Raw genomic sequence first — 13,390 nt, forward strand, 5'->3', positions numbered from 1 at the left:
CGGCTTTCACCTCACTTCACCTCACCACATAGATATTTTATTAGCTCACATTAGCAAAAGAAGGATGAGTATAATACAATGAGGTATTTTGAGAGACAGCCCACATTCACATAATTTTTCTTACAGTATATTGTAATTATTTTATTTCATTATTACTGTGGTTGATCTCTTACTGTCTCTAATTTATAAATTAAACTTTTTCATAAATATGTATGTATAGGAAAAACCACAGTATGTATGGGGTTTGGTACCATCTGCGGTTTCAGACATCCACTGGGGGTCTCGGAGTGTATACCCTGTGAAAAAAGGGAGACTACTGTATCTCAGTTGGGCATTGGAAGTTTCCAGAAGGTGGGAGCGGGGCATTTCTCCCCTGCAACCAATCTGAAGGGGAGCGGCATCTCTCTTGAGATGTATTGACCTTTTCTAGCTACACAAACTTGGGTTTGTCCTATCCAGTGAACAGTGGATTCAGATCTGATTGTGTTCCTTACTTAGATTACTCTGTAGCAGGAAAGGATGTTGTAAGCTGCTGAATCAAGTTCTGTTCATGGCTGAATGATGCAGAAAATCTGGATTCTTAATATGATTCTTAATACTTTCCAAACCAATAAGCAAGGAATTTCTGATGCTCGCAGCATGTGCATTGTACGTGAAAGAACAGTCCCGCAGAACAAAGTGGAAAGTGTGCCTGTCCCTCCTGGCCCTCTCTGCATGAATATTTGCATTTTACCCCAAATGCATCTGAGATTCGGTGTTTGTCTCTTAATCTGACAGCACCTAACAGAGCCTGTGGCTGCCTCTCAATTGCCTTCTATTAACCAACTAAAGGTAAATTACATTTTTAAATATCCCCGTATCCTTCCGCAGAACTTCTGTTTCTTCATCTGCCCTAGCACTGTCCTTGATTTTGAGCTTGCTTTATTTTCCTACAGCTTCTGAACCTGGATAATCATCACCTCCACAGGCCCATGGGATCCCTCTTGCTCAATCTTTTTATGTGTTCTCTCCCCTTTTCTCTCTAATCTTCCCAAATCACCACTCCCAGTTCCACGGGGGCATACAATACTCTTTCTCACATGAGGGAAACATGAAACCCAGCTAATCAGCTCCACTGGCCCCAGTTTTATGGGGATTCAAATTGCCTGTTACCAACCCCTGTGTGAAATAGGTTAACCCTTTTAGACTGTCCTTGCCACTCTCTGCTTACTCACATCCTCTCCTGTCCCTTCCTCTGCCCCATCCTCATTTAGCAGTGCCTGACCCTTGCGGAAAATCTCATCTCTTCTGAAGTTCTTCGCTTTATCTCTCTGTATCTTACCAGTGAATTCTTAAACTGAGTTGAAAACCTTCCTCTTCCTTTTAGCTTTTAGTCTGTCCTTCCATCATTTTGCCTTTAACTTGAAAGTACCTAGTAGACATTGTTGGTATAAAAAATCATTATTCATAGCAGCTTTGTTATCGTCTTATAGACTGTTGAAAACATGCCATCTCAGTCCCCAGGAAGCCTCACTACAAAGAGCAAGTTATGGCAAGACACAGTAAGACAGAACATAGTTAAACTTCCCTCACAAATGCATGCCTGTTGAAGCCCTGGGGATATGATTTGAGACTGGGTCACCAAAACAAATAGAAACAGAAGACAACTCCACCAACAACTAAAACAACCCAGGAAAGGATGTGACATTATTGAATGCAAAAGTATTTACTCGAGCTCATCTACCTTAGTTACTTTAAGAATATACATATTTGGGGCGCCTGGGTGGCTCAGTGGGTTAAACCTCTGCTTTCGGCTCAGGTCATGATTCCAGGGTCCTGGGATCGAGCCCCACATCGGGCTCTCTGCTCAGTGGGGAGCCTGCTTCCCCCTCTCTCTCTGCCTGCTGCTCTGCCTCCTTGTGACCTCTCTCTCTCTCTCTGTCAAAAAAAAAAAAAATACACATGTTTAAGAAAAAAAAAAAAAGAATATACCCATTTGGGGCACCTGGGTGGTTCAGTGGGTTAAGACCTCTGCCTTCAGCTCAGGTTATGATCCCAGGGTCCTGGGATGGAGCCTGCATCGGGCTCTCTTCTCAGCGGGGAGACTGCTTCCCACCCCCCTCCCCCATCTGCCTGCCTCTCTGTCTACTTGTGATCTCTGTCTGTCAAATAAATACATAAAATCTTAAAAAAAAAAGAATATACCCATTTAAGAAAAATATGCATTTACTTAACTGGAAGTTGGAAATTAACACAAACACAAAAACAACTTCCAATGGTAGATATAGTGTTAGACCCTGACTAGTTTGCTAGGGCTGCAATAACAAAGTACCACGAACTGAATGACTTCATAGAAATTTGTTGGCCCCCCGATTTGGAGACTAGAAGTAAATAATCAAGGTGTCAGCAGGATTGGCCCCATCTGGCTCTGTTCCAGGCTCCTTCCTTGGCTTGTAGATGGGTGTCTTCTCCCTGTGCCCCTTCATTTCATCTAATCTAGATGCTTATTTCTGTGTCCCAATTTCCCCTTCTTATAAGGACACCAGTCATATAAATAGTCTACCCTAATCACCTAATTTTAACTTAATTACCTCCATAAAGGCCCTATCTCCAAATAAGGTCTCATTCTGAAGTAATGGGGGTTAGGAATTCAGCCTATAATTTTTGAGGGGGATTCAATTCAAACCGTAAGAGTCCCCATGCTTCTGATTCAGGCTGGCTACCTACTTTGCTGGCTACCCGAAGGAAGATAAAAACGTGGTGTCCTGCCTGGGGCAGGGAAATCAAGTCAATCTCCACTTCCTGTGAGCCCACAAGGGATTGCAGCCTCTGTGCCAGGAAGTGCCGGACTCAAACTCAGTACCTGGATTGGGGATAGCTGACGGGCTCCCCACTCAGTCCTCACCAAATAACGCCTGGTGCTGTCAGCCTAGTGGGGATAGCCAGGGCCTTGCTCCTCCCTGAGATGCCACTGGCCTTCCACTAGCAGACCCCAGTCCTCCTGTCTCCCAACCTGAACATAGCCTTTTGGCAGAGTGGATGGAGGGTAGGAGTGGGAAGGCAGCAGCTTAGAACCCATCCAGGGGATCTGGCGGGGGGCGCGTGGGTGGATGTGACATAAGGGGGACTGAGCTTGAGCTGAGACTTCTAGCTTCTGGCTCATGCTCTGTTTGTCCCATGAGCTTTCATGCCAAACACACAAATTCAGAGATTAAAATTATTAAGAATTACAAGACCCCCAAACAACAGAACATTAAACAACAAGTTCAATGCCCTGCAGAGGACAGCACTCTGTGTGTCTTCATTGGCCACATGCCCATGAGCCCACCCTGTTCTTACCTGAACAAATCTACCTCTACAGAAGAACTTTGTCAAACTACAGAACACTTCTTTTATGGCAGAACTGCTTGAAGCTGAACAGTAACTGCCTTGGTTTCTCCATCTGCACAATGGGTATAGTAATAGCACTGGCTTCATAGGATCATGAAAAGGATGACCTCAGTCACTATGATCACTCTATCAATTTTAATAAAAGAAAAGCAGATCTTAATGTTGAACACGGATAGTGCCAAATAAGACAACAATGCTTTTAGTTGGACAACCACTTTGAATTTCCTCTTATATTTTCATAAGTGAAAAGGAAAATTCTCAAGAGAAGAATGCCAAAAGCCAGAAATAGTAAAACTTTTTACGAGCATTTTTTTTATGCCACAAGCTTTTTTTTTTTTTGCATTTATTTTATTATCTGGGAGGCTGAATATATTTTTAGGTTAGCCATTTACTTTTTTTAAAACAAGGTTTCATTTAAATTCCAGTTAGTTAACATACAGTGTACTATTAGATTCAGATGTACAATTTAGTGATTCAACATTTCCAAACATCACCCAGTGCTCATCACAAGCAGAGCTCTCCGTAATCCCCATCACCTACTTCACCCACTTCCCACCTACCTGCCCTTGGTAACCATCAGTTTCTTCTCTACAGTTAAGAGTCTGTTTCTTTGTTTGTCTTTTTCTCCCCCAACCCTTTATTCATTTGTTTTGTTTCCTAAATTCCACATATGAATGAAATCATACAGTATTTGTCTTTCCCTGACTGACTTATTTCACTTAGCATAGTAGCATATTTCTTGGGAACTGTAGTATTCTGAGAATTTTATAAATTAAAAAATCATGTGGCCACACATGAAAGCAGAAACCTCTTATTTGTTTTGTTTAGCTCTGTATCACAGAACCAATTTACAGAAATTGTAATAATATTCCTCCCTTTTTCTTGATTGGTTTTATTAAATTTTTTCCCCTGAATGACTTAATACAGCGTTTATAGGCATTCTTTTGTTTCTTTTATGAACTGTATTTCCTTAACTCTGAATAATTAAAAAAATATAATTTATGTTCCTAGCTTTGTATTGGAACATCTCCTAAAAGGCTTTCAAGGATAATTTCTAAAAGAAAGTGGAGGCAAGGATCTATGAATGTCTCAACTATATTACTTTGATAGATCATATGAGGCTTCGTCACACGGGGATGAGTTTAGAAGAAGCAAAACAAAGGAATCACTTCTTCAGAAAACCAGATATAAATAAGCAAATTGTTAGGTCAAGAAAGGGGAAATGAGGGGACATGTGAGCCCTCAGTTTGACTCCACTGTTCTGGAGTCACTGGCTTGGAACCTGCACTGTGTGGTATCAGTTACTCTACCAACCAACAATAGGAAGAGTTGGAAGCTTAATGAGAAAAAGTATAGCACCATGAAAACTGGAAGTCTACGATGACTCTTAAAGGCTTGTGAAGAAAACAGCCAGCCAGAGACGTTGGAATGAGAAAAGTTTGAAGTGGAAGAGTCTGAGAGGTGATGATGAAGTCAGGAAAAACAGAATCAGGTGGTGGGAGTGATTGATGGCTGAGCAGGACAGCCAAACCAGGATCTGATCAGGCTTTTACTTAAATTCCACATCTCTAGATTAGGAGAATGGCTCATTGCCCAGGAGTGTAGGAATTGCCTACAGTGTTTTTTTTTTTTTTTAAAAATCAATAGCTATTCTGCTTTATGAAAATATTCACTCTTACATGTAGACATACTGGTTTGGAAAAGGAGGAACTGCAGAGAACAAGAGGCTGGCTTTCTGTTCCTCCTGTCACAGAATCAAATCACGTGCTCCCATCAAACAGGATACAGAACGAACTATTTAGTGAGCTCACAAGGCTATGGGGGGGGGGGGTGTTGTTTGCATTAGTGCTCTAGTGCCTGATTCAAAATCCCATTTTTCAAGCTCCTATTGGTGCAAGCTCTTTAACCTCTTTCATCCATAAAGAAGGGTATGTAGTAATAGTACCTATCTCATTGTGGTGAAGGTTTAGTGTGTTAATGTCTGTGAAATAGCACACAATAATCATTCTTCAAATGTTAGGTACTGGGGCGTCTGGGTGGCTCAGTGGGTTAAGCCTCTGCCTTTGGCTCAGGTCATGATCTCAGGGCCCTGGGATCGAGCCTCACATCGGGCTCTCTGCTCAGCAGGCAGCCTGCTTCCCTCTTTCTCTCTCTGCCTGCCTCTCTGCCTACTTGTGATCTCTGTCTGTCAAATAAATAAATAAAATCTTTAAAAAAAAATGTTAGGTACTATGAGGAGCAGTCAAGGGAGCCATCATTACAGTTGTATCAGAAATGGAAGCTAAGGGAAAATCTCAGGGTCACCACGTCTCCCCACTGCAGCCTCCAAATGGTGGCTCTCATCACCCTCCTTGAGAAACCTCTCCACCATGGCACACAGTCTTCCCTTCCTCAACACTGGGGTGCCCCATCCTGACCTCTTCCTTACATTCGTTGTGACTTTGATGCCAGCAGGCTCCCCGTTCTCCTCTCCACCTCAAAGCCCTTAACTTCTGCACGGATGCCCTAACACTCTGGCCCACCATAGGTCATGGCTCATGAATGGGTCATGATTATCAATGTATCAATTATCAAAGGAAGTAGAATGGAACAGAGTAGATGAGTAGCAGCACATTGCATGAGGTAATGGTATTTTTTTTTTAAAGATTTTATTTATTTATTTACAGACAGAGATCACAAGTCGGCAGAGAGGCAGGCAGAGAGAGAGAGGGGGAAGCAGGCTCTCTGCTGAGCAGAGAGCCCGATATGGGGCTCAATCCCAGGACCCTGAGACCACGACCGAGCCGAAGGCAGAGGCTTTAACCCACTGAACCACCCAGGCGCCCCGAGGTAATGGTATTTTTAAAATGAAACTTTTGTTTCACACAAGTTATGTCTGTATTGCTGTGGATGCTGGGTTCCTCAACTTCCTCTGCTCCAAGGACCTTCTTCCACCTGTTCCCCCTCTTCAGTGACCACGCCTACAACCACACCTTGGACCTGGTCACTACCAAGAAAGGATCCACCTCCAAAACTTGTTATTTCTATTGTATAACCACTGCCCCTTCTGTTCTGCCATTTCTCGTTTCTCCCATGTCTTTCTCTGTTTGTTTATTTATTTATTTATTTATATTTTATTTATTTACTTGACAGAGAGAGGTCACAAGTAGGCAGAGAGGTAGGCAGAGAGAGAGGGAGAAACAGGCTCCCCACTGAGCAGAGAGCCCGATGTGGGGCTCGATCCCAGGACCCTGAGACCATGACCCAAGCCGAAGGCAGAGGCCCAAACCACCGAGCCACCCAGGCGCCCCCTCACTGTTTATTATTTTTAATTTTATTCTTTTTTAACCCATATTTCTTGAGTCCAAACCTTCTGCTTTTCAGTATTCCTGCTATGACTGACTTAGCTCAGGTCATCAATGTCTTTCTTCATCAGCAGTCGATTTAACCTCTCACATGGGCTCTTTGCTGCCTTCCATAACTGCCGTCTTCAAGTTCCAAACCGACTGTGGCATTCCTAAACTTAAAAGTGTGTTCTGGGGGCACCTGCGTGGCTCAGTGGGTTAAAGCCTCTGCCTTCAGCTCAGGTCATGATCCCAGGGTCCTGGGATCGAGCCCCACATTGGGCTCTCTGCTCCACAGAGAGCCTGCTTCCTCCTCTCTCTCTGCCTGCCTCTCAGCCTAGTTGTGATTTCTCTCTGTCAAATAAATTTAAAAAAAAAAAAAAAAAGTGTGTTCTGGTTCCCTTTTGTCTGAACTCTCTGTACTTCTCAGCAGTACTCAATTCATACCACCAGAATTTACTTTCCTTAAGCAGAGTTCCTCTAACCAAACTCTTCGTTTCCTCATCTCTTGCATGCATCCAAATAGAGATCTGGCCCAACTTCTTGTCCTGCCACAACCCTATTCTGGGGATCTACTCCATCACAGCCCCTGATGGAGCAGATCCGTGTATGCATCTCATACCACCATCACAGCCTACCAGCCACGGGAAGACCTCTAATTCAAGGGCAGAGTGCAGGGACTGGCCAGCATGCTATGACAAATGTGGCCAGATTCCTCTCTTAAGAAATTAGGCAACTCCTCCAAGGAAGCTGTGGGAGCTACACATGAAAGGTCCTGCAAGTTGAAGCAAAAGAAACCAGTCCACAGAAAGAGAATCAAATAGGGACCAGCAAGCAGTCCCTGAGAGAGAGAAACAGAGAAAGTAGTTGCTTTATTTCAGTGGCCAGTTCTCAGTTTCCAGGAGGCTTGGCCGCACAGGAGAGCCTGTCCTTGGGTCCCCCTTCAGATCTTAGTGCCCTTATACCCAGTCTTGTGTTTGCCTGAGTGACCTTCCATGGGAACTCTTTCTTCCATCCAAAAGAGCTTAGACCAGAACTTTCAGACATACTACCCAACACGTGATTCTGTGTCTTTGCACACATTCTGTGCTTTCTGGAGGAAAGTTGCCTGTGTGGCAACTATCTACTTATGTTTTGGGAAAATAAATGTCCTTTGGTAGTCCGCAGCCCCTCAGGCCAATCCCTACTGAGTATGTCTTAAGAACTTTGCTCATTCCCTGTTATCATAACATCTTCCGCACTGTTTTGTAATTTTTTTGTGTTTCTGTATCTGTTTCTGGACTCTCAGCCTCTTGAGGACACATCCTGCTCATATTTTTATCTCCCCAATCTAGGAGTGAGTAGCAGATTCCATTGGTTATCCATACCGCCTACCCTGGAGGTCATTTACCTGAGAGAGTTCTCATATTTTCTGGCTGATTCTCTGTGTCTTCTTGCCTGACAGTGCTCCATGCAGGCCAGAGATCAGGAGATTAGTGCCCCAGGAGGGACCCTGCATTAGGGAGGAATGGGAGTTGGTGGGTGAATACCTCTGTTTCCTGCCCTCAGTGGGTCCACTGCGTTCTCCACAGTCACTGAGAAGGTCTCCTATGAAACTGAGCCCCTTCCCTGTCTCATTTCCTCACTTCTTCATTGTGTCTTCTATAATCCTCTCCCAAATAAACTACTTGCATCGAAATAAATACATGTCTCAGCGATTACTTGTGGGTGAACCCAATCCAAGGGAGACAAGGCACACAGTGCTCAACAGATAGTGAATGAACAGCTGAAGCCTTCATCTCCTCACCCCTCTTCCGTTGGCACAGGATTTCAAGAGATGACCCTACCCCTTTACCGCAGTTCAGTCTTCTTCTAGACAGTCTCCATGATCATGCACCTTTACCTCAGGCTTATCAGCACCCCAACCTCCTTGGCCACTGGTCATTCAGAAAAGGCTACCCTGACTGTCTTGAAGGACTAACACAGCCCCAGTCTCCCTCCAGTCCTGCCCCTGGGGAGATAAGTACTGCTGAGGAAAGTCTCCTATTATGGGCTGGTTGAGGCCATTTCACATCATTTTCAGCTCTCAGTACAGCTTTAAAATTCTTTTATTGTCCCCGATCATTTCCTTTAGCAACATCTACTGAGATTATGTCCACCTTTCCCCAGAGTGCCCACTGCCATCTTCATTCTCCCACTTGCCCTCCCAGTGTTGGTAGTCCTTAAGTGAGTGAAGTTACCAAGCTGCAGCACTTACTAGAAGAGCTCAGTTTCCAGAATCACAGTGAGGCCTGTGTGATAGCCCACTAGAGGTGGGAGACAAGCTGAAGACGTGCCAAGTACAGTGCTGTGCACTGGGCAGTATATGATTGGTAAAGGACTGTCAACCTGTCAGAATGGTCTGGACGGGCCAGAGAAAGATGGTGCTGTGGGGATACTCTAACGAAAGGACAACACTTGAGGAAGTACTATTATTCCCTCCATTTTTATATATGAAGAAACTGAGGCACAGAGAGGTGAAGTAACTTGTCCAAGGTGACATTGCTGGTACATGGTAGAGACAGGATTGGGTCCCATACAGTCGGGCTCAGAGACCATGAACTTGACTATTATATGACACTGTATCTATAGACTTTTGGACACAAAAATTTTTGATAAATGAAAAGTCAGCACAATAGCATCCATCAGCTGCCTCCCAAGACTGGGATGCTTATAATTCATATCAATTCAATCAATAATATAGATGAAACAACTCAGATGATAGCTGTCTCAGGTCCCTTCCAATGCTAAGATTTGTTCTTTCCATCTTGATACAGACAGGAAAAACCTGATTTCTAGAATATACTAGAAACCCATCTACATTATACTTAAAATTTTACTGATGTGGGTGATCGAAGTCAGGGAGGGGCGCCTGTGCAAGGACTGGCTCATTCAATGTCACACAGTCTCCAATGCCACACTTTCAGGGAATACCAGTAACACAATTTTCATACCTGACTAATCTCTCTGCCAACTATGTCAGATTTTCAGATTTGCAAACTGTCACTTGGAATGTACGGGAGGTAGCAGATAATTTGTCCTTGACCACTGGATGAAGGCACTGATTAGAAACTATCTCAGGCCAGGATTTGGGTCTGCTGCTACATATATTAAGGATTAGCTCATTAGTGCTAACTCAGGCTCAGAGGTTCACTGGTGCATTTTCTCTGTGTGGCTTGGGTGCAGCTTCTGTCCTACAGACTGCTGCCCTGTTCTAGATACCTAGTGCTCAGGCACATTTTAAAATATAAAGGAGTAAGCACTGTATGGTACACTCTTAGTGGAGATGGATCCTGCCAGGGGGTCAGATGTACATCCACAAGACCCTCCTTTCCTTTTTTTCCTTTTCTTTCCCATTCTCTTTCTTCCTTCCTTTCCTTTCCTTTTTTTCTTTTCTTTCCCTTTCTTTCTTTCTCTCAAGATTTTGTTTATTTATTTGACAGAGAGAGAGAGGGAGAGCACAAGCAAGGGGAGCAACAGACAGAGGGAGAGGGAGAAGCAGGCTCCCCTCTGAGCAGGGGATAGCCCCATATGGGGCTCTGTCCCAGAACCCTGGGATCACGACCTGAGCTGAAGGCAGATGCTTAACTGACTGTGACACTCAGGTGTCCCCACAGGACCATCTTCATTGAATTTACCAAGAAGGTTAAGAGGTCTTTGATCTTTGAACATTTTAGAGTCGGAATTACTCAACCTGCCCCTGATAAAGCCTTGTGGGAGTGCTAGGGAATACAGTCCAGAAAAGATTACCTCAAAATTGTAGGTATAGTATGTTGAAAAGGGGAAAAAAAAACCCAAAAAACAAAAAAACAATGAAAAGAACAATGAACTCAGGCACGGATCACACCTTGTTTTACCTGTTCTTTCCAAACTCATTCCCAAAGGTGGAGGAGGGCAGAGGCTTCCTGGAGACTCCTGCTAGTTTATTTACCCCTGCCTCCCTCCTCCTTTCACAGAGAGGCTTCCAGTTTGGGACACTGGCCTCTCTGCCTTAGAAGCAACCATGCAGGTAGTTATTCTCGGCTGTGGGCCCCTGCGGGATACCCTCCCCTCATGACTACAGAGCTTTCATGAGTCTTCTGGGTACTGGGTGCTGAATAACTGTTTGGTGACTTGATCCAGAAGTACACGTGGGCTGTGGGGGGTGACTTTGAAGGAACTCTGGCTCACAGGCATGCCAGATGCCTTAGGAACAATCTTGTTTACTCCTCTGTGGGCCTCTGGATATCCCACACCCGACTTGTCTTATGAGAGAAACTGAGAGGCAGAAGGTTATTGGCTTCAGTTTGCACAGTTTATTGCCTACAGAGGCTCCACGCCCCCATTTGGTCTGCAAGGTATTAACAGAAAAGATTAGGTGTTCTTTCCTGAAGGAGCAGAGGGATGGAAGCCTGGCTCGGAGCCACGGGGCAAGTGGCGGCACACATCCAGGTTTGCTTTGGGAGCGGACAAAATGGGACATCTTTTTTGCCATCATTTATCTGAGAGATGATCATTTTGAAATGGTCCCGGGCCAGAGCTTAGTCAGGTGTTGTCTTCAAGCCCAGGCCGGGCCCGTTGCCGCGTTGCCCGCGGATGCCTGGAGGATGCGGGGCTGGAGGAGGAGGATGCGGGCCAGGAAGAGTGGGATGCAATGCCAGTCCAGGCGCAGGGCTGGCCCAACCGCAGGCCTTCTCGGGACTAACGAGACGTGGCCATCATATAAATACGGTCGCCTTAGCTGCTCACCCCTTCCTGCCCCGTTTCGCCCCTTCCTTCTCTGCCGTAACCACCCCCCACCCCACCCCAGCTGTGCGGGTCTGATCTCTTTGACCCGGGGGACACTCACCCTGCCACGGGACCGACTCGCGGGTAAGCGCGGTCACCGCACCCTCGGCGAAGCTCCGTGGCGCCCCCAGCAGAAGCAGCAGAGGTAGCGACTGCAGCAACAGCATCGCTAACCATTGGACTCGCCGGGCGCCGTGGGTGACGGTCGCGGGGAGCCAGCGCCAAAGCCGGAGCTCCGGGGCCGCGGCGCTGGAAGCGGGACCGCAACCCGCTCGGTGATCCACGCCTCCCGGGAACTCGCCACCCCAGCCTCCCGGAGGCCCACTCTGTCGTCCCTGTCGCCACAGTGCGCGGACACTCGGGGCTCTGGGCTGGAGACCGGGAAGTTGCGGAGTTTTTTCCCTGCCCTACTCACTCCAGCTTGGAGAAGGAGGAGGAAGAGGCGGTGGACCATCAGCCCGTCCCAGAAATTCCTGCCTTTGGGGTGGGGAGAGAGGAGGGGTGAGAGGAGTTGCCTGTTGCAAGCTCCTCCCGCTTCCTGTCCCCTCTCTCCTTCCTGGGGGAGGCCGACAGGAGTTGGGGGTAAGCAAGTTGAGAATCTCTGGGACAGAAGTCTGATATCTGGGTTTGCAAACCACCCGGATTCTGGTAAACACTGCAGGGTTGGCAGCAAGCAGTTTAGAGTAAACCAAGCTACTCTCTGAACCCAGGCTCTTTGGGAGTACTCTGGACCTCCCCTCCTCTGGAATGTGGACCATGGAGGTTTGTGGGGTGCACCGGGATCCTCCCTCCTCCCTCAAAGTACCCCAACGTTCTTCCATTAGTTGAGCTCCTTTTCTTTTTTAAATGCCTTCTCCCCACTTTCCATCTCCTGGGATCCACTAACCCAGCAAAATAGCTGGGTTAACCCCATTACAACTTTTACCCCACTTAATAGCTGAGAAAAGCGGTGGGGAAAGGCAAAAGTATTTGCTCTAGGTCTAGTAAAACTTACTCCCTAAACTAGTTAAGTAGGAAAAGACGAGAATGTAGTTCTCCTAACTGTAGTCCTTTCCCCCCCTTTTTATTTTATTTTACACCTTTTCAGTGTTCCAGCATTCATTGTTTATGCACCACACCCAGTGTTCCATGCAATATGTGCCTTCCTTAATACCCACCACCAGGCTCACCCCATCCCCCACTCCCTTCCAAAACCCTGTTTGTTTCTCAGAGTCCACAGTCTTTCATGGTTTGTCTCCCCTCCAATTTCCCCCAAATCACCAGCAGAACACTAGAAACATTTAATATTGACGAGAACTAGTTAACATAAGACCTTTCCTAATAGTCATTAAGACATGAGAGGGGGGAAGAGAGCTTAGAAGGAGGGGGAGGGGGAGGGGGAGGGGGAGGAGGAGGAGGAGGAGGAGGAGGAGGAGGAGGAGGAGGAGGAGAAAGGATCTCGAAGGACCTTTCTCAGATGCTTATTGGCTAAGATCAAACCAACATTTCTGAGTTAACAGTATCTGCCCTAGACTGAATTGCATCCTCCTCCCCCAGTTCATATGTTGAAGCCCCAAACCTCTATATGATTGTATTCAGAGATAGGGCTTTTAAGATTAATTACATTTAATGGAGTCTTAAAGGTAGGGTCCTAGATAGGATCAGTGGCCACATAAGGACACAGCAAGAAGGTGACAGATCATATGCAGGTCAAGAAGAGAACCCTCATCAGAAACTTGAAACTTTGCACCTTGATCTTGGACTTTATAGCCTCCAGAACTGTGAGAAATAAATTTCTCTTGTTTAAACCACTCAAGCTATGGTATATTCTTATGGCAGCTCAACCAGATGAATGCACCATTTTAGCCTGGTTCCCCAGAAAGCATAACCTAGGATGAAATCCTTGGCAGGAAATGGGATTGAAAACCAGAGTG

At 45.8% G+C, this 13,390-nt stretch overlaps 1 protein-coding gene across 4 annotated transcripts in view; it reads right to left on the minus strand.

Moving 5' to 3' along the window:
• Positions 1 to 11,901, minus strand: part of PLA2R1 (phospholipase A2 receptor 1) — a 127,004-nt gene extending 115,103 nt beyond the window's left edge. For all 4 annotated transcript variants that reach the window (XM_046019572.1, XM_046019571.1, XM_046019573.1 and 1 more), the window contains exon 1: positions 11,539 to 11,901. In XM_046019572.1, coding sequence (XP_045875528.1) covers positions 11,539 to 11,644 — 106 coding nt within the window. In that variant the 5' untranslated portion in view covers positions 11,645 to 11,901. The remainder of the gene's footprint in view (positions 1 to 11,538) is intronic.
• Positions 11,902 to 13,390: the final 1,489 nt, after the last annotated feature.

This window comes from Meles meles, chromosome 9 (genome assembly GCF_922984935.1).
Source record: "Meles meles chromosome 9, mMelMel3.1 paternal haplotype, whole genome shotgun sequence".
NCBI lineage: Eukaryota > Metazoa > Chordata > Mammalia > Carnivora > Mustelidae > Meles > Meles meles.